This window comes from Drosophila sechellia, chromosome 3L, assembly GCF_004382195.2.
Source record: "Drosophila sechellia strain sech25 chromosome 3L, ASM438219v1, whole genome shotgun sequence".
In the NCBI taxonomy this organism is placed as follows: Eukaryota; Metazoa; Arthropoda; class Insecta; order Diptera; family Drosophilidae; genus Drosophila; species Drosophila sechellia.
Window position 1 is genome coordinate 11,724,590 of NC_045951.1, and position 21,022 is coordinate 11,745,611.

General features: G+C 39.2%; 4 protein-coding genes across 8 annotated transcripts in view; 3 read left to right on the top strand and 1 right to left on the bottom strand.

Moving 5' to 3' along the window:
• Positions 1 to 21,022, bottom strand: part of LOC6605389 (protein TANC2) — a 47,714-nt gene that overhangs the window by 17,828 nt on the left and 8,864 nt on the right. For all 5 annotated transcript variants that reach the window (XM_032719145.1, XM_032719141.1, XM_032719146.1 and 2 more), the window contains exons 3-4: positions 2,570 to 2,752; positions 862 to 1,001 (exon numbers count right to left, since the gene is read on the bottom strand). In XM_032719145.1, coding sequence (XP_032575036.1) covers positions 862 to 1,001; positions 2,570 to 2,752 — 323 coding nt within the window. The remainder of the gene's footprint in view (positions 1 to 861; positions 1,002 to 2,569; positions 2,753 to 21,022) is intronic.
• Positions 6,376 to 6,864, top strand: LOC116801162. The gene is made up of 2 exons (XM_032719156.1): positions 6,376 to 6,509; positions 6,562 to 6,864. Exons 1-2 carry the CDS (start codon positions 6,440 to 6,442, stop codon positions 6,735 to 6,737), a joined length of 246 nt encoding a protein of 81 aa, XP_032575047.1. The 5' UTR covers positions 6,376 to 6,439; the 3' UTR covers positions 6,738 to 6,864.
• LOC6605390 (trichohyalin) lies at positions 15,894 to 18,111 on the top strand. The gene is made up of 2 exons (XM_002030187.2): positions 15,894 to 16,729; positions 16,791 to 18,111. Exons 1-2 carry the CDS (start codon positions 16,088 to 16,090, stop codon positions 17,841 to 17,843), a joined length of 1,695 nt encoding a protein of 564 aa, XP_002030223.1. The 5' UTR covers positions 15,894 to 16,087; the 3' UTR covers positions 17,844 to 18,111.
• Positions 18,206 to 18,973, top strand: LOC6605391. Its single transcript, XM_002030188.2, has one exon. It carries the CDS (start codon positions 18,367 to 18,369, stop codon positions 18,733 to 18,735), a length of 369 nt encoding a protein of 122 aa, XP_002030224.1. The 5' UTR covers positions 18,206 to 18,366; the 3' UTR covers positions 18,736 to 18,973.

The following is a 21,022-nucleotide window of genomic DNA, read 5'->3' on the forward strand; positions in this document are numbered from 1 at the left end:
TTGGTTTTATTTCCCTAAAAGCTTTCTGTTACCACCCAGAAAATATTGATTATAACTTGAGCGATTTCCTAGAACCCTATTTTACATAAAACAAATGGTTTCACACTCGTTTATGACTTGATTAAATGCAGATTAAACCGTTTTACGATCAGCTTTGCGCTTTGACATAATTTTAAAGCCCCAAAAGAGGTGTTTCGCCCACGATTTCATCCAAATTTCGTTGAACGGGAACTCTTTTTTCAAACATTGAGCCAAAGTGGCGCTGCTGATAGCCCAAATGGGCGACAAAAGAGGCGCTTAAAAAAAGATGAGCGGAAATGGGAGTCGATGAGATACATAACAGAAATATCAAAAAGACGCTTCGCCGCCAGTTACAAAAGAGTCTTCTTTCCCTTTTCCATTCTTCTGCGTTGAAGAAATAAAGCTTTTCTTTTTTCCCTCCAACTTCTCCATTTCTTTGATGGAGCCTCTTCATCTCTAGTGGCAGCATAATCAAGAGGCCATTAAAGTAAACACACTAAAGACGACGCCGATTCCCCTGCACCATCGCCAACTTCAAATGCCGTGAGTGATATGAAAAGGTACTATTTCCTTAACGTGGGCAAGGTACAAGAAAAATACCAATAATTTGCTTGGGTATTATTGTACAGTTTTTTACTTACATAATATTAAATGCAAATTTGAATCATAGTTTTTTGTTTAGATACAAAGATATAGTGCTAGTATCTGCAATTATTTCTAGTCTTCCAAGGGAAACCCCTTGAATGTGCTCAACCAAAGCAGATACTTTCCACCACTGTTTGCCCCATGCTGCACCTGAGCATGATGAATTTCGAAAAGTATCTTAGAGTACGCACTCACCTGCATGTAGCGCGCCAGCGCCGCGTTCCGTTGCGCATGCGATCTGAGCTGCGGTTGCGGCGATCCAAGAGGACTCACTATCGTCGATGTGGAGCCACCGATTCCGGTGTCATAGCCCTGAGCATTGGCGCCATCAACATCTGTGGGGTTGGCAACAGAAATAAAAAAACCCAAACGATGTTAGTAATCAAGTCAAGAGTTGTTTGCACAAACGCACTCGGGGGGAAAAATGCAAAGTTTAATTGTGGAAATGTGTGAGTGCAAAAAGTCGGCTGAAAAGTGGCACACATATGCATATGGCTACGTATGTGGCCCTTGAGAAAGAGTTTTTCCTGACAAATGCATTGGGTCAAAGATGACTGATGTGGGTCAAGAAGTCATCGGGAGTTCGTGGATCTTTATTGAAATTGAACTGGTGGGAAAAGTAGCGTGCTAAATTTCCCTGCTAGACTTTCAATTAAGCAAACAAACATAAATATTTAGCATTACAAATGTATTAGAAATATAAATATTATACCTTTGTATTAATTATTAAATCATTTTTAAGCCTTACTTTGTTAATAAGAATGAAATTTGCAACCATTTCTTCGAGTGCCTTTTTAAGTCGCACATAATTATCCCATCTAAATGCCGTAACAACAACTGGTTGTAGGTAGGTAATTTCCATACCATGAACTGTATCACTTAATTAGGTATGCAAATAAAGCAGAGCCCTCATCATAAATAAAGCGCAATCCACCGAAGTTCCCGGCGAGATCGTAAATTCTCACAGCCAGAGGCCCCAAAAGCAGGTGACACGATCGTGTACGATTGGCAGCTAATAAATCCAGTGGTAAGATGGGAGTTGGAAGTTGGCCCATGGAATCGTGTCAGCACTCGGCTAAGTTGCCTAAGTACGGCCATAACTTTCGGTTTTCATGGGCATGTAACCAGTAGGAGTTTAAGTCCCCACTTTGTGCAGACTACTGCACCGCGAGCTTCTGATTTTTATGAAGTTAACCGACAATACGAACTCTGCATACTAAGCAATTTGTACTCAATTTGAATATTAATTTACCAGAAATGAATGGTGAATATGCCCAGAACAGGTATCGCATATTCAGTGCTGCATTTGCAAACTGAACCGCTATTTGAATGACACAATAAATTGCCTGGCAATGCAAATTCTTGAGTGTTCATTTTGTACCCATGTATCTGCAGGCCATTACCAAATTTAAAACTAAATAAAATAAAATTAATAAGAAAAGAATTATGAAGAGACAAGGCTTTCACTTCCGCTGCAGAATATTATTTCGTTCTTTTCAATTTATTTAGTACATTTTTTAGTAAAATCAACCGCAAAGTTTTGAAACCAGTTGGCTGTCATTTTTTTTTTTTGCTATCTTTTTTCGCTCCACTTTAAAGATGCATCTTTGACCACTTAAATAGGTATTTGTTTCGGAATTTTTTCCACAACATATGAAACAAAACACCGAACAATATAATGGTGGCAGTGCAATTTCTGCGGCATTTTGCACTCAACATGTAACAAAATATTTGCCTGCCACATATGGCATATCCGAGAGATATGCGCAAGCAGCGACGAGATACACAGCGCAACAGCATATCTGGATACTGAATACTGGCTATTGAATACTGAATACTGGCTGTTGAATACTGAATACTGGCTGTTGAATACTGTTGGATATTGAGTACTGGATGGACTCACCTTTCAGCGAGCTGTTCATGCACATGGGGCACTGGTCGTTGCGGAACATGCAGGAATAGCACCGCTCGTGGCCGCAGGTGTCGATCAGTTTCCGTCTCTTGCCCTTGTCGAAGGATATGCGGCAGGAGGGGCACACGGATCCACTGGCATCGTGCTCCAGGAGTCGTCGAATGGACTGGAGATCTGCAAAGGGAGATTGGCAAACAGGTTAGTCCATAAAGTGAGCAACCATAAAAACGCGAAACAGTTTAAAGCGTTTCGAAATGGTAATGAGCAAATTACGAGAAGCCCTTTAAAGGGTTTCCACAAGCAGGTGTTTATTTATGATTCCTGGAATCAGGATTAGTCCGACAGATTATCATTAGCTTATAGCCCCACTTTATTGTACTTAAATGGAGGCCATAAAAATAATTTTGTAATGGCAATAACAGTTGGTATATATGTAGATACATAAAAAAAGGATAGTTTTGTTAACTATAGGTAAGATATTTTAAGAAAATAACTCGAGTGTATTTAACTATTTTAATTAGCTACATTTTGATATCAGCGAATTAGTTTTATTTCCCTTCTTAGTCGTTCAGTTTAAAGGCCATTTTCTAGTTTCCACTCCTTGCCAGTTAAAACTGCCAAAAAAGTAGTAAAATTCGAATCTAAATACACAAATCTCGCTGCACTTGTCTTATGGCCACCGTTTGCATAAATTGATTCTGTCAATTAAATCTCGTTTGTGCAACTGTCAATTGTCTTGGACCCAATCTCAGCTCAGCATTTTTTGTTTTTAGGATCGTTTATAGTTTGTTTGGTTGTTTTTTTTTCCAACTGCACCTGCTCTCCTCCTTCGGATTTTGTTGCCCCACAAACTGACCATTTAAACCAATGCCAATCAGCGGAATTCTTTACTCGACTGCACTTGCATCGTACTCGTAATTGATTTAATCTACGCCGCCTGCCTGGTTTATTATTTCTATTAGCACTTTGTCTTTCTGTGTCAATATTATGTAAAAATGGCGGCCACCAAACGTCAGCGTTTTAATTTGCTTGTGTTTTTTTCTTGAATTTTGTTTACAAATTTGAGTAAAAAACTGCTGACTGCTGATTGGATTCCTCGGAAGCAGAAGCCACGGGAATAAATGATTTCTTAATTGTTTAAGCAATATTCTCAAGAATATGAATACATAGTTAAACAACTAATATTTTAGGAAAAACCAAATGTCAGTATATAATTTTATATATTTTATAGAGGTTTTTCACATAAGCTAGATAAACAACCCTCTCATCCAATTTGTGGCTTTAAAAAGCGAATGTTTTTGCTGTCATCTGATGTTTTGCATACTACGCCACCAAATTAGTTGCACAATTTGAGGACGTCAGTTGCAGTTGCAACCCCAGCATGCAGTTTGCCACCCCTGAGAGATGAGGTTTCCCTCGCTTTTGTGGCATCTGGTGCATTGGCTGCTGTTGCGCCTGCGCACACGACATGCCACCGCATTTTCACTGGCATTTTATGCAGTATGCAAATTGCGAATTGTAAATTGCCTTTTGTCTGCGGCCAAACAAATGTCAGATGGGGTGCACTTGTTGATTCGGAACAGTTGTTCATAAGTGCAGCCATGTGCTGTTTGGAAGGGGATGGTCAATATTGTACGATGTATGGTATGCCATCATCATCCAACACGCTGACTTTGCCAGCGAAGTTCAAAGATAGGCCAGGCCATGTGGGCTGTGCTCTGTGGTTACCTACTCCTCCTCGAAATCCTCCTATTCCCAAAAGCCTTCCTGCAGAATCCTCTTCGATTCGGAGGACTGGCAGCTGCGACGGCCCACGCGGGAAATGCAAAGAACTTCGGCTTTTGATTTGCAATAAATAATGGAGAAAATTGTTGCCTGCTTTGATACCCTATAAACCCAAGGCGAATGGGTAAATGCAACTTTTGAAAATAATCTTAGAAACATTCATTATCTAGAAAAGAAGACTTACACTTCCTATATTATCACAAACGATCTAGATTGTTTTAAGCAACAAGTTGTATATTTTGTAGCATACAAGTATAGGGCATTCCCTAGTCGAATCGTTCGTTTTTCACGCTCTTTCTCGTTTTTGTCAAGTGGGCTTGAATGGCTGTGGATATGGAAATGGAAGTTGGAGTTGAAGTCGAAGCCCATGCGCTTGTAATCCACTTTGCCCGCCGACCGGACGTGGTTCTCGTTGGCGGTTGGCGGTTGGTTTGTCGCAGTCGTTGTTTCCCACTCTCCAAATCCCCGAACAGGAATCGCAACGCAAAGCCTTCCACTTGATCTGGGCATTTTGGCCACGGCGAGCCATCTTGGCCAGCAGAAAGCAGACTGACCGTCGACCATTTGTACTTATGCAATCGATAAAGTGTTATCTTGGAGTCCAAGTCAAGTCACCTGCTGGACATGATGATTTGTTGGCTGTCCTCCCAGGTTACAGTTTTCTGTGTGGGCTTTTGGGGCTATCAATAGTAAAAGGCCATCGAATTCCAGTCTTGCCGAGGCATACGACTCATTTTGGTCATGGGCATATGGCATGTATCAGCACTATTCATAAAAATATATATATCTCACATAGAATGTATACTATATAATATAGAATAAGCAATGCCTTTCGCTTCAGTTATATACCTCAAATTGATGACATCCTGCTATAATATACAATATGTAATGGTTTCCTGTTGGCTACAATGTATTCCACGCTCTTAACTTCTGCAAGAAAAGGCAGCTGATTATTCGGACTTGATCTGATATAAAGTGTGGGCTGCCCGGAGGTACTTACTTGTAAAAACATTTACATTTTTATATGCATTTATCAGGCTTAGACACGCACCTTGTTCTATAGAGCGTGGTAATATACTTAATTTCATGGGTATTAAACAAATTAATTGCGTGGATGCAGTTTCGCAATTCTTGGCTCGTAAATCATGGCCCAAATGGGAAAGATCTCAGCTGCTGCTGATTTATGGACCCTGTTCTTGGGGCCAATGAACTCCTCTCTTGCCTTGCATTTGAATGCAACAATGGAAAAACCAAATCTAAATTGCTAAATTATGCGAGCTTAGCTACTGAGATCGCCTCCCCCTCGCAATTTTTCCATTTTTTTTCTACGCATGCGCGGCACAATTCTGGGCTTCATTGGATTTATCCATTGCGGTCTGCGCTAAATTGATTTGAATTTTCCGCCGCATTTTCCTCTCTCTCATTTTTTTTTGGTCACAAATAAATGCTGGTGGCATGCCGGTTTGCCCCCTCAAAGCTTCCAAGTTTCTGCGTCGCATGTGGGCGTTTTATTTCTGCTAAATTGGCAAACCGCATCGCACGGATCGTACGACTATATAGTCGGCGTGTGGGCGATATGTGTATCTGCGTGTCTGCATCAGCGGGGTTGTGTTGGCACTTGTTTTCCTTTATGTAATTTCTTTGCAAATTATTTTCTTAATACCCAACTCTGGGCCTAATTCAATTTGTGGTTTCTTCGACCCAAACGAAATGTTCCCAGCGGAATGCCTTTTGGAATGCGGAGCGATGATAGCCGTAGTTATGGCGGGTTAACCACAAATTCAAATTTCTAAGTGCATAAGTAGTAAAGTGGTTAGGTTCTCAGAGGAATGTGGGAACCCTAGAATGCCTAGAATGCGAATGCTCAAAGTTCAAAACGAAACAATTGAAGAAAGAATGCGAAAATGCATCCTTAAGTGGATTTGAACAGCATATAGACTTTGTACTATGATGTACTTCAAGTTTATATAGCTTTTTTTATAGCTTGGCAATTCTGATTAAACTATATCGAATCCTATTTAATCCAATTTCCTACACTCATGCTTTCAACATCACTTTAATGCATTTCATTCAGAAATGAATCTGTTACGCTTTGTACTAAGCTTAGTGCTCCTCAGAAGTTTCACAATATGTTCTTTTCTAAAGGGTAAATCCATTCAAACCACTCATTTTAATATTTTGAATATTAAATCTCTTAGGTTGCAATTATGGTGGATCCTGCGTGGATGAGAAATGGCGAAACGACACTCATTGGAATATCATTTGCATGGAATGGATGGAACTTGACAAAGGTGACATTGATACCTGTCCAAAACCCTGGAAATGCTGCCATACTACGCAATACGAAAAGAAGATTCCATATCCAAAACACTAACCGTGAAGCCCTAAACATAAATTCAGCTACAATAAATGTGAAACTGGTTTCTCATTTTATGGGCCAATAAAATAAATAAAGTCAAAACAAAAGGGCACACGCTTCTCTTGTTCTTCAGTAAAACAAAGGCTATTCACAAAAGATTATTCAAAAACGTGCCTGCGAATTAGTTAGAAATGTAAAAGTGGCACACCAAATAGCAGAGAAAACTATCTTTAAAAAAGTCGAGTAAATGGTATATTTCAGTGTCAGTTAAAAATTTGCAATTTTGAAATTCTTTAATAAAATGCTGCTTTAAAATTAAATGAAAAAGTGAACCTCTTAATTTTAGGTCACAATTGTAGTAAAAGTAATCTTCTGTTTGCAGGGCAGGTCAGGATTTTTCTAAATGGGCTTTTGCCACATCGATTGGACAGCTCAGGGTTAAGTGGAGAAACAACTGGATAACACTCCCGCCGAGCTCCAAAAGAAAAATGCGTATTCATTACAATTGATTGACAGACCAACTGGACGCGGACCCAGACCAAATCAATTCATGGCTAAAGTGAGCGCCCAACGGACCATGGACCATTTACCATTTACCATTGGCCACCAAAGCAAAAAAAGGCCAAGCACCACTGACCACCAATGCGACCACAATCTACAGCTTTTTGCAGCCTCAATTAGATTTCAGCAAAAAAGAGCCAGAATAGAGCTCACACTTGGCTTAAAACTTCTATCTTTCAGATACGATTTTACATATGTATGTATCTCAAGCTTAAAATTCCCAAAAATATATATGGTATTGTTATTGCTAAAATATGTTGTTACTTTTTAAAAATAGCAATAACAGAGATATTACTCAGCAGTATATAAATTAGTTAAATATATTTGAAATATTTCTTCGAGTGCACTAGAGATGATTCTTCAGTTATATGAAACATTAACTTTCCAGCACGGCGGTTTTTCATTGTTCAAAGTTTGAGCAAAATATTTTTTCTGTAAATTGCTTTGACTTTGAATTTGGTTTTGTTTATGTTTAATTGCTTTTATCATAAATGCTGCATTGTGTTTTAAATTTGATCGTTTTGAAGGGCTTTGTTTCGATAAAACATTTTCAAGTTCACTGCGTGGGTAGAAAGTGTTGTGTTAAATATTTTTTTCAGATTGGTAGTTTATTTTCGCCTTTTGTTGTTAACAATTTGCGTGGGTCATGGTTGGCATTGTTGTTATGTTGATGTGTGGATAGTGTTTGTCATCGTTTTTGAGTTTTTTGAATGAGTCAGCTTCCCGGCAGTCGGAAGTGAATCGAATCGAAGCGATCTATAATTACACCGGTATTCCTGTGCACTCAAATTTGCATTATTCTGTTTCTTTTGAAAAAGGTGACAAAATAAAGGAAAACAAATTCGGGAAGTGAAAGGTTCTGCTGGAGCAACAAAATGATAAAACAAACGAAAACAAATCAAATTAACCGCGAAATTGGACGTTTCTTCTTATTCGTTTCTCGTTGCTAGCAGTTAAATGCGTTAACGTTTTCATTTAACCCTATTTTTTCGAAAGGCTTGTCCAGCGAATTGTTAAGTAAACCCAGAAACGAACTGCTAAATGTGTCATAAAACCGCGAGAGCTGTCCGCTTAAATGAGTCGCAAACAAATCGGCGACCATAAATAACCCAAATGGCCGCTCGAATGGCAAATTTCGTGAGATTCTGCACTTTGATGCGCTCACTGGCAGTTCGTGAAAACGTGAGCTGAGTTCGACTGAGAAGAGTTACCTAAGTGTAGCCTGCGGGAAAATAAAAAAAAAAGAAACACGAAAAAGTTGGGCAGGAAAAACGAGGCGTTGCCAACTGGCCAGCGGAAAAATCTATGGACCACTAGGCTCAGGGCTGTGCTCACTTTTCAGGGAAAACCTCATGACAAACACAAGAAAAGAAGGTTTAACTTTGTTAACCATTATTTATATAGGTATATTATAAAATATTATATCATAGATAAATTTAATATTAGCTTAAGTTTCAATTCATTTTAATAATACGGGAAGGGTTTCTGAAATTGAAGTATTAAATAGATTTCTCAGAGAACTATCCTCATCTCTATTAAATCTTGTTTAAAGCATTAGTAGTTAATAATATTTTTATATATTTAATATTTTTACCAATAGAGCTATAGATTTTCTTTTGTATAAAAGCATGGTTCTTTGCTCCCCCTTACAACACCATTTTTAGCACCTTTTCTGCAATAATTTCCAGTTTCCACAAGTGTTAAACCTGAACTCTCTACTTCTCTGCACTCCACTTCAAACTCATAAGTCTTTTCTTTTATCTACCATTTAGCATTGACCCACATTCCTGGAAAGGCGGCAAAAGACAACAAGTTCAGGCCATATGGAACCATATGTATAAGGTAGCATCTTGAGTTGGATCGTTGAGTGAAATGTCACCATTAGTCAAAACCAAATCAAATGAATATGGCGGCGGTAAATGAATATTTATGGCACTTCCAAGTTGTGCGACACATGCAAATTCGAATGTGTGTCAAGCAGGCCGGAAATTTGCCAACACACACACAGATATAAAATCACCCAATGCGAATAAATCAAATGCCACTTCCGCTCCAACGTGGGCAGTAAGGCAATATAATTTTTATAGTGCCTCAGAGCAGAATTCGAGTCAAATGAAAAGTGACAATTTCATTGTGGAAGAGACGTCGAGTATCGAATCAATGCCGCGCCGGGTATTTCGTACTTGTAAACAATTTTTCCATTTTTGATTTTTTTTTTGCAATTTCAATTTTGGGGGAAGCCCACGCACGAATGTTTCGGGCCCAGACAAGTTGGCCACCAGCCGTCTGTCGGCTGGCTAACTCATTCATTTCCAATACGCCCCAGCTGCAACACACTCACAGCTGATTCATTCACTCGATCACTCCGTTTACGTTCCCATTCATAAGACATTTGGTTTTTTTTTTTTTTTGACAAACTGTCTTTTGGAGTCTCTGTTGCTTTTGTGGGTCGTCGCATTCATCGTGGTCGTATCGAATGCAGCGGTTTTAGCCATGGTCCAGAGATCGCTGACCATAATTGGCAGCGACCATCGATCGATCAGTCGCACTCACTAATGCGGGCTTGTAGGCTGCATTTAGCATTTAGCATTAGGCCAGCCAATGGATTTGAGTTCCCAAAGATTTAGTGCATCGCCTTCGCTGCGGTTTATATGGCCATGTCGGAGTTGGGCAATTTGTTTGGCTATAATTGCCAGCATTATGCGGGTTCGAGGTGGGAGTGAAAAACAGGTGATAAGAGCTAATAAATCTTGGATTTACATTTTTATGTACTCTTAAGCTTTCGGTTCTGAAAAGATTGATGTACGAGTAAGATCCACTTTCAATGTTTTCACCAACTATATAGCAGAGTTTTTTGGTTCGCAAATTTCAAAACGCTTTCTTTGCTGAAAATAAACTATAAGCATAAGTAGCATTTAATTCCATTTATTAAACAATCAAAAACTCTTAGTTTCACATTCCGTTCCACTAAATCCATAAACCACTGATATCTGCAAACCAAGATCTTTTTTAAAACGCATTTCACAGAGAAAACCAAAACATTCCAAATAGATACAAAGGCAAGTCATCGCTTTAAAATTCATTTCAATCGATTCAGATTAACTTTCCATCAACAAAAGACCAACACACTAATCCGACCTTGGAGCATTAGTCTTATGCATAATCGGTGGGTCTAAAATGCATAATTATGCAGATGAAATATCATCTGCCCAAAAATCTCTTCTTATATCTGACTAACTAGTCGGTCGGCTTTGGACTTGTATTGCCCCTTTGGGGTTAATAATTAGACTGAAATTAATTAAATGAAATTAAGTGGCTAATTTGGAATTCGAATTTCTTTAAAAGTAGAAAAAAAGGAAACCAAACAAGCCGCCCAAATTAATTACGCATTTTCATCGAAAACGTATTAATTTAGTGAACATGATGACAGTAGAAGAATAACAAGCTTGCAATATAAAAATAGTAAATATACATATAAATATATTTGTCAGATAGTTCGATCAACTCTAGAACCTTTTCTTGGGTCTTTTGTTTGGCAATAAATCTGCAGAAATTTGCTTTTGCTAATGATATGTCTAAACATACATTTTAGATGCTATCTTAATAGTTTATAAACGTTGCTAATGTGCTAAAATCATTTTTGTTTATGATAAATTTGCAATAATGTGAGAAAAAAATAAAAGTTAGGATATTAAAAATTACTAATTAAACATTACAAATATGAAAGTATCGAAGCAGCTTGCGTGCATACCAGTTAACTTGTATAGAAATATATTTATCTTTTTCTAAATAAATACATAAATTTTTTTGTAATATAAAACCAATAACAATCTCATTAATATGCTGATAGCCATCTATATTATTATACTTATATCTATCTATTTAACTTTAAGTGCCCCCTTGGCAAGAGTCTTCTATTTTGCGTCTATCACCATAATTTGTAAAAACAATATTTCTGTTTTGGTTGTCAAACATTGTTGGCGATATTAGCACATCATTAGCGATATATGTTGCTACTTCTGGCCAAAGTTTTTTTTTTTCTGTCATTTCTGGTTTTGGCTACTGATCTAAGATCCTCCTTCTGGCCAACATTGGTCCATTATGCTAATGGGCCACAAGCAACTTGCAGAAGTGTATAAAAAAATTATAAAATATTTCTCTCAACTGAAATCTGCATATATTTGCATAAATTAGACAACTGGGAACATTACATACAAATTTATATGTATATATATATATCCCCCTCCAGGAATTGACAAGTTTTCAGCATTTGTCTGGCGCGTTACGCGACGCCATCGATGGTAATCTGCCACAAAGACCGCGAAGGCAGCATACCAAATGAGGATGGCCATCACGTGTGGGCGCCACATGGAGTGGATGCCACACACTCAAAAAATCAGAAAATAACAAGGAATTAGTAATACCATTTACCATTAAAATCAAACTTGAACTTAAAAGTCCTATCTTTGCAAGCATAAAACTAATTTTAAATCATATACATAAAAAATGTATACTTAGGGCTTAAGTCTGCTCTATTCTTATAACCTTTTTCTCTCTGTGCATCACAACACATACCCTATTTGTATCTTTCTCCTTTACATGGTGTTTTTAATGTGTGTAAGATTTAATTTCCCCCTTCGATCGACTGCCGTTTATTGTGGCGTTTAAGGCACTTTCTCAGCTTCGTTCTGAAGATCATTAATCAAATTTTTCTCTGGGCGGGGCTGGTAAATATTTTGACCAATATTTGTAGCAGTTTTATCGTTTTTGTTATTTCTCGTTCGGCTTTTGTTTTTGTAGTTTCTGAATTCTTAATTTGCTGTAAATAGAGCGTGTGATTGGCCCCGCCGTCGACGTCCGACTTGATTTCAACGTTTTTTTCAGTTTTTTTTTTATCTCAACATACAGTTTTTAATGCCTTTTGATTGATTGATTTCGCTTTTTATTTGTAAGAATCGAAAAGAATCAGCACGCTTAGTGCTTTTTATGTGAAATCAATCCCTAAGATATATATTCGGTTACACTTTCGTAATTGTTTGATTGACAGATGGAATTGAATTTTTAAAGATACTGCCAATGTTGTAAATGAATCATCAATTGGTACTGGAACAGATGGGCTACTGGTCTGAGATCATGGAACTTAAAACGTATTATTGAGCTAAAATGTAATTCCCTGTAATAACTGACCTTGCCAACAAACAACCCAATAATTACACGGTTAACTCGTCTGTAAAAATCTGAAATATTAGCTGCCCATAGTTATAATACCCCCATGATTAATGGAGCAGCATCTATGGATCACTTGAATCACTTCAAATGACACTGAAACGCAACCAAACCCAACCGAATAAACCTCAGATTATCGGCGAACATGAGCACTAAGTGCGCTAAAAAGAAGATCTAATAGCTCAACTTACGACCAACATCGAGTGGTTATAGTTACCCAATCGCAGTCTCAGGTGTTCCGTTTGTCAATGGATGACAAAACCAGTGTAAAAACCATGTAAGTCCGATACTTGGGCAATTTGCCACGCTCTTTAGAGTGTATCAAATTCAAGAAAAAAAAAATAAATAATCCACCAACAAATTGCCTCCAAAAACGTGATCGAGCTGACATTGAAATGTTGTTTTGCTGGCAAACTGGCATGGAAAACTTAATAGCTTCGCCACACATATCGCCCTATGAAATCAGCTATTCTATAATGAACCAAACTGAATTGGACTGTCAGGCGTATTTAAAGTGAAAAGAACGGAACGCTTCAATTGATAATGAAACTACACAATTAAGAGTTCAACTGATTTAACCCCACCGAAAATTGAAAAGTCTCGCTTCAATTGAATTCGTTTTTTTTTCGAACAGCTGAAAATCGGGCACAATCTTATAAGTTAGGTGTATACATATTTTTCTAGTTATAACCACAAGATGACATAAGACTCGAAAGTATTTGGCACTTATTGTTCTTGACTTTGTTTGTAAATCGTTTGACCGACAGGTTAATAAATCAAAACCACAATTCCAACTTTTAACATGGCTATAAATGCTCCGTTATGAACTGATCTTGGCTCTCTAGATCATAGACAAGAAATGGCAATGTTTTCTTATATAAGATATCTATCGAATCAGTTGTTTAAAAAAAAGAAGCACATGATAATGTTTGGAAATATAAATTAATAGATAATTTACTGGGGAACACGTAAAATGAATGTTTGATTGAAAATTGGGTGTGTGCCTTGAGTCAATGGGTATCTGATTGATGACTGATCGTATGCCAAAGTTTTATAAATTATAAAGAACCCACACATTTTTCACCGCTTCTGTGCGCAATTCCATTGGCATAAGTATCCAATCAATTTCCTGTCCAAACTTTCTGTAGAATCGATACGATGCTGCTCAACGATTGGAACTTTATAATTAGAAGCTTCAAGAGAAGTCCGATCGGCTCATCAAAAGTTGTACCCAGCCACCGGATAAACTGTTTACGATGTCTTCTTGGCCATGGCTCTTGAGATTGAAACGTCTCTTAATTGCATGTTAATTGCTCTAACCACCAGAAGAAAGAGCCAAGAACTTGCAGATCGACGGAAGATTCTGACACAGACACAGTCTACGAAGAAGTCACTGGGGATTGTTATGTATTTTCTTCAGTTCAGTTCAGTTGTATTCTTTTCTTTTCTGTTCTTTTCAGTAGTTCTGTGTAAACTGGACTGCAGGTTCGGGCTAAAACAGTTGCACTCATTTGTTGGCCCAGTCGTTCTAGCTGCTCTTGATCTTCCGTTGTGGTTCTTCAGTTCTTCTGTTCTCCAGTTCTCCAGTTGCCCAGCTTTCGAGTTCTCAAGTTCCCGAGTGCAAGTAAGTACCCACTTGTGCCCGTACCCCGCTGTCTTCTCGGCCCCAGCCTCTGGTGAAACAGAGACAAAGACAAGTTTTTCAAGTTTTCCGACGACGGGGGCACATGAAGTCATTCAAGTGGAGGCAAAAGCAACGAACTGGACGGTAGTCGTGGACAGGCGAAAGGCTTGTGGTCTCTGGTCTTCGGTCTCTTGTCTTTTCTACTCCGGGCTGTCATTCGCACTTGAAGATCAAGTGATATATGTCTGGCTGTCTGCCTATATGCGACGTATGTGAGTATGTACCAAAGAGAATCACTGGCAGTCGTATATTTACACGGTATCAGGCAAAGTCTATGGGGAGCCAATAAGTTTCGATTAGATAAGAATCGGGTACTTGACGCACTCGCAGTCTCAGTCTTCTGTCTTCTGTCTGCTGTAAGGTGTTGTATGTGTCGCTGCTATTCAGATGTTCGGATGGTGTAAGTGAGCAAGTTATAGACCACTTCACGTCACACTCATTGGGAAACTGTGAAGTCCTCTAAATGCTACAATAAGTTGACTAACAGTGTTCTAAAGTGGTAAAAAAAAGGGGTCAAAGGGGTGTATTAAGTATAACAAATGTAAATATTTCAGATATTCCACTTGGAAGTTTAGAATTTAAAACTCTCTGTTATAAGATTATAATTAGACAATAAAAGGCCAAAAGTATGATAATATTCACAGTCACCAGCTCGAGCGCACTAAACTTAATGGCCAATGAAGTTTCATACTTCTAAGAACTTGGGGTTAGTAACTGACCGCATTGTAACACCTTTAAAGTTTGAAGTGACTTGCCCAGCGATAAAGTTTGTACTCATATAACCTGGATTTTGGTGTAAATAGTTGGGCATGCCCCCTCTTTATCGTGGTTTTGTGTACATTGTGTGGCTTTGGTTAGATATGTGAGTATGAATAAAAAAAAGGGAACCCAACGACGAGCGACAAAAGCGGAGCACTGACCCAATTCAAAATTGAAATGAATATTCCTAAGGCTTGTAAACGGGGCATTGTGCCGGCGTGTTTGTACGGATTCGCAGTCAGGTGTTAATTAAATTTATTTAAACCCTCTTGAGCTAAATCTACGATTTCAATGCAACGAGCCAAATGAAGCGTGCCCAAATGGCTTTGCCCTTTGGGGCTTGGCTTTCAGTATGGAAAATCAATTGCGTTGACAATTCGAAGGGGAGCCCCAAAAACCAGAAAACTAACCACAGCGGATTGGATCTGTTCGGCTTGGATGGCCATCCAGCGCCCACAAAAATTGTGGCCAAATGTAATTGCCAAAAGCACATCAACATCAACAACTTTTATCACAAAACCTGTCACTTGCGCCGCCGACTCTGCCAAATGGCCTCAACATAACTTTTGGACATAATTAAGCCATCAAACCAAAATCTTTGCCATTTGCGTTGACAGTAACTTGTCGCTGTGTTGGACAACACAGTGCGCACTGCGAACACGGCTCGCAAAACTAATTAATTAAAATGAACTACTCAAAATGTTGGCAACACTCGGCAATTTCGGTTTTGACATTTTTGGTTACGACACTTTTGGTGTGATGAGTTTGGATGATTTAGGCGGAATTAAGCGATAAAATCAAGCATTACCAAATTCATTTGGCGTTTTTACGGTTAAATACAATTTTTATCTGATCATGGTATGACTTTTTGATTACTTTCTTATGAATTTGTTTACAGTTTTTAATTTTTTTAAGACATTCATAGGTAACTAGTTTGAATTGGCAGATGCCATAACATTCAATTCCAAACTTATAAACAGAAGTTGTGGCTTATTATAATTTATTCCCTGGGGATCCATGGCTACCACAAGGATTTTCCTTTAACAACCAAACTATAAAAAGATCCATGGAAACTCAACAACTCCTCGACAGGAAAACCAACCAAATAGTTCAGTCTATGGGTAATACTTAAACCATGCAGTATTGCTGGCTTCCACAGGAGCGACGTGAACCCATATTGCGGCAAAAACCACCAGTGGTTATCTCAAATAACCGATTCCAGCGCATCCGTGCCCATGCCACGCAAGCGGCCAAACAGGAGCAACTGCATCAGCAGCAGCTTCGTGATGAGTCGGATGAGAAACTTCGAATCGGAGGCGAGGAACTCCTGCGGAAATTTGCTGGTCGGAATCTCTGCATCACGCGGGAGGAGGAGTGCGCTCGGGAACTGAAGCAACTGCAGGCTGAGCAACTGGAGGCCAAGCGCCTGGCGGAGGAGGAAAGCAAGGCAGCTCGCCTGGAGCATCAGAAAACCAGGAAGAAGCGCATCGAGGCTGCCCAGAAACTCCTGGAGCAACTGCGTCTTGGTCCGCGGGAGTTGCAGTGCGCGCGTCTTCAGAGCGAAGTTATGCGAAGTGTCAATGTCCAAAGGGAAGTGCAGGCGGAGTTCGCCAGGGTCAACCAGCAACAAAAGGAGCTGGACAGGAAGATCTTCCAGGAGCAAGTGCTTCGGGGTTTTGAGGAGGCCCAACAGCGTCACAAGGAGCAATGTCAACAGCTAAGTGAGAATAAAAAGGATTTATTGCACTTAATTGCGGAGAGGGAAAGGGAACGCCAGGTGAGTTTTGTATATATTATTATTGAATTTTATATATATAACTATACCATCATTCCACTAGGCCACCAAAGCCAATGAATTGGAGGAGGCGCTCAAGGAGCGGGAACGCAATGAGCGCATGATGAAGGATCAGCAGGCCAAGGAGAAGGAGCAGCAGGCAGCCAAGCAGCGCAAGAAAAAAGATGAGGCATTGGCCTCCTTGGTCATGTCCGATCAGCGCCAGAAGCGACGCCAGATGCTGGAGGAGATGGAGCAGGTGCGGTGCGATATTCACAACAAGGCCAAGGGACACTTGGAGCAGCTGAAACGGGACAGAGCCAAGGAGCGAGTGGAGCAACGTATCCAGCGAAACGAAAAACTGGCCAAGGAACTGGCTCCTCGACTGCACTACAGTGCTCGGGAGGATGAAGAGCGCCATAAGCGCCAGCTGGAAGAGATGCGAAAAGTTCACAGTGCCGAGCAGGCCAAATGGAGAAAGTCCAAGGAACAGGCAAAGAACGCCCGTTTGGCTGTGCAAAGAGAGGAGGAGGAGCTGGCCAGGAAGAGCAGACAAGAAGCAGAGCAGGATCGCAAGCTGGCAGAGGAACTGCGCCTGCAAAACGATCTAACCAATGTCCAATTTAAGCGGCAGCAACGGGAGGAGCATATTCAAAGGATAAGGAAACTCCGCCAGGATCTCGACGAACAGGTTAAGAAACGCACCGAGGAGGAGACCCGTCCAAGTACCAACTACAACAGGGAGGCCCAATTGCAGGAACTGCGCGAGGATAACTTCTTCTTCGATTACGCCCGTCAGCTGATGGACGAAGCCCAAGCCAAGGGATGTCCCCTAAAACCATTTATTCGCGCTGTTGGTCAGTACAAAAACGATAATCGGATAGGAGCAGAGATACGGATTCCTCGGCACATGGTCACTCGATTGCCCATGGGCAGGAGAACTCCAGGAGATAGCAAAGCGGAGGGAAAGGAGAAACCATTGGACAAACAGGAACCCAATTCCGAGGAGTTGAGCAAAGAGGAGATGCTTTTGAGACAGAAAATCCAGGAGAATCTCAAGAAAATCGAGGCGTTGGTTTTACAGGAGGGCAAGGATAAAGATGATCAAAAGAAATAAGCTTTTAAACTTTTAATAAAAACTACAACTTAAACCTGAGTAAACAGAAATAAGCTGCAGCCAACTTAAACCGAAATGGTTGTAACTTAAAACACCTAACTTGACATCAATTGTGGTCAAATTTGTAGGCTGTAACTCGAAGACAAAGTATTCGTAAGATATCCATTACAATGGCAACTGGAAACTCCTCATCAAAAGTATTGAATTGCAATTAAAGGTGCGAAATTCAATTCACTGCCGATCGATATCCAGTGCCATTAGTCACTTATTTTTTTTTTTACTTATTTTCTTACTTTTGTATGATAATGGTATAAAAATCAAAGTGATTCCCATTTCCATAGGCAGCATGCTTGGAAAAAACCTTTCCAGCATTCAGTTTTATAGAAATCGTAAGAATAACCAGTCGCTCTAGATAATTCCACAACAAAAAATATACCCACACATACAAAATTCCAATCTTTTCCTAAAAGACAAAAATTTTTTAAAATATTACTAACGAAAATAAAACTAAATTGCAAAAGTAATGGCAAATAGCGTTCTTACACTGAACATCAATGATCTGAGAAAAATAGTTCCTCCTGCCGAAATCGAGGTGTTGGAGCAGAAGAAAAGCTACGAGGATCAGTTGAAAGTCGAACGTGAATGCATCCAGTTGAAATTGAACAAAACGCTGCATCGTCTCATCCAACTGGACGACGAGATGAATGAGGAACGAATTAGCGACCGGGACTACCGATTCCTGGATACCCTAAGGAGAAGGCTGAACCTGCGGCATCAATTGCTGGCCGAGAGACTGGTCCGCGTCGGAACTCAACTGTCCAGGGCGAAGAATGAACTTAGAAGGCTTGAAAGTGACCTTTACGAGGATCTAACCCGCAGGGGATTGATATGAAGAGGCTGCCAACATACAAATGAAAACATATTTGTCAAAATTTCAAGTAAAAGTGAGGATCTCAGTCGGGCGAGCTATCCAAAATGGATGCATACTCTTCCGAAACTTTTTATATAGTTTCAGTGAATACCCTGTATAATATCTATGAAGTTCTCAGCCCATTTGGTTAACCCTCGCAATTGTATCGACTAATGTTTTAGAAACTTTTTAATACAATTTTGGAAAATTATTATCACAATCTAATCATGGGTGAAGTATCTATTAGTTTTCTGACGAAATCCAACACTTTACGACGGAAACTTTTGGCCCGATTTGGTTATTGCCACCCCCAAAACCAAATTTTTTCCGAGGTGTTCAGTTTTTGGGTTTTGTTTGGAGTTCTATTTACCTTCTGAGCAAAGGTCTGGCAATGAATGGGGAGCATGTGTATTGGTGCTAGTGCTCTTGGTGTTATTTTTTCAGTATCTATCTGTATTTGCCCGACGCTTAAAAGTTTTTATCTTTTGTGTTTTGGCTGTTGGCCTGTTTGGCTTGCGATGTCGTCGTGAACTTGTTGATTTTAGATACAAACTCGGCTCGTTGTCGCTGTTGTCAGGCGTTGTTGTCGTTTTATTTGCGCAACCAAACGACAAAATACATTTCAGAAAATTGTCAAAAAAAAGTAATACCAGCGACTTGAAGGTTAATGTGTTGTAGCTTCTTCCATGCCTCGTGCACTTTTCTGTTTGATTGCAAATAAAGTCGAAACAATAACGAAACTTCAGCCAAAAGGAAGTGAGTCTGACTTGAGCTTCGTTTTTCAGTCGCCAGACCTTTTTGCCAGACACTTATGAAATATTGTGTCCACACACTCGCTTCTCGGAATTGATGTTTGAATTATGAATTTGAACTGACACAGGTAGAACTCCTTTGTTCTTCACTCGGCTCGCCAATTAACCGAAAGGATTTGCCGGCCAGCGAAACGGGTTATGAGATCATATCGTGTTTGCCGTCTAATTATGTTAAATGATTTGGCAAATGAAGCGTTTATGCTTGGGTTTGTCTAATGGAGTGTGTTGAAAAAGGTTTTACAACTTATTAAATAAAGCTTATTTAAGTGAGTTCAGTGCTCGAAAATAGATAATCCATTGTTATAGCGAAATTTTTCATATTTATTATTAAAATTAACTTACAAATGTGCTAATCAAAGTAGTGTAGTGACCTTAGACGCCAATTAACATTAAAACTTACCTGGAAAGAAAAAGAAAAACACTGTCAGTTTTGTTGAAAACATGATTTTTTAACGATTGAATATGGGATTACAAAAATGTACAAAAATAGAACTGATCTCATTATACGCGCATTAGTAGGAAGCGGCATAAAACAAATCCTCTTCATAAAAATAAACTTGTAATGAATCCTGTTGGTGGTTTTCTTCCATGGCAATTTGCTCTTACACATGTACTACAATTCCCCAAACATTTTAATAGCTCATTAAAACAGCGGCAACACGAGAACAGCGGTAGTTCCGTGAAATTTAAGTGGCACACAGAATCATTAAAAAGCAAACACACATGTGACATCAAAAACATCATGTCTCAACTTCTTGCGGCAACGCGGCTATAAAGATACAAATTTGTATCTATCGCAAGTCGATTGGAATTAATTGTCTTGACATTCCACTGGATAACCCCTTCTACTTTACAAATGCTTTGCCAATTTAGAGTTTTGCAAAACACTTGACAGCAATTAAGCGTAAGTACAACTGACATTACTGCCCCCCCCATTGTCACTTGAGATTTTAGCTACGACTTGCAATCTATGAGATACTTAAAGGGCGCCAGACCGAAGAAGGCGCCACATCTGGTAATTATACAATATAGGTTTACTTACATATATACAAAGTACTCGGAAGTACTTGTAATTCTTAAGGTATTAGGCTACAAACCTACCCTAGTTTAAGCCTTTATATATTTCATTGCCACAATCTTATTACATATGTATATATTTAATGTGCATTGTGAATTCTTATCTCATCTGTGTCACTTATTGCATTCAAGTTACAACCATTTAGACATTTTTATTGATTCACACATTTGCATCAGAGGAATGTAATTTTCAAATGTCAGTGGTGTCAGTGTCATTTAAATAATGCAGAAACCTTCAGTCTAACAAATAATAGAACAACAACTGAAGAATCGTGGTTACAGCCAATCACGAAGCTCACTTGATTGCGGCAATAAAAACAAATTCAAAATAATACAGAAAATTAAGCCTGAAAAATGAAGCAGTGAACAATCGTAACAAA

Bases quoted from the DNA above. Each gene is read 5' to 3' on its own strand.
- LOC116801162 (XM_032719156.1), top strand. From the start codon at position 6,440: ATGAATCTGTTACGCTTTGTACTAAGCTTAGTGCTCCTCAGAAGTTTC. The intron at 6,510-6,561 runs GTAAATCCATTC...TAAATCTCTTAG, and splicing joins AATATGTTCTTTTCTAAAGG to GTTGCAATTATGGTGGATCC.
- LOC6605390 (XM_002030187.2), top strand. From the start codon at position 16,088: ATGCAGTATTGCTGGCTTCCACAGGAGCGACGTGAACCCATATTGCGG. The intron at 16,730-16,790 runs GTGAGTTTTGTA...TCATTCCACTAG, and splicing joins AGAGGGAAAGGGAACGCCAG to GCCACCAAAGCCAATGAATT.
- LOC6605391 (XM_002030188.2), top strand. From the start codon at position 18,367: ATGGCAAATAGCGTTCTTACACTGAACATCAATGATCTGAGAAAAATA.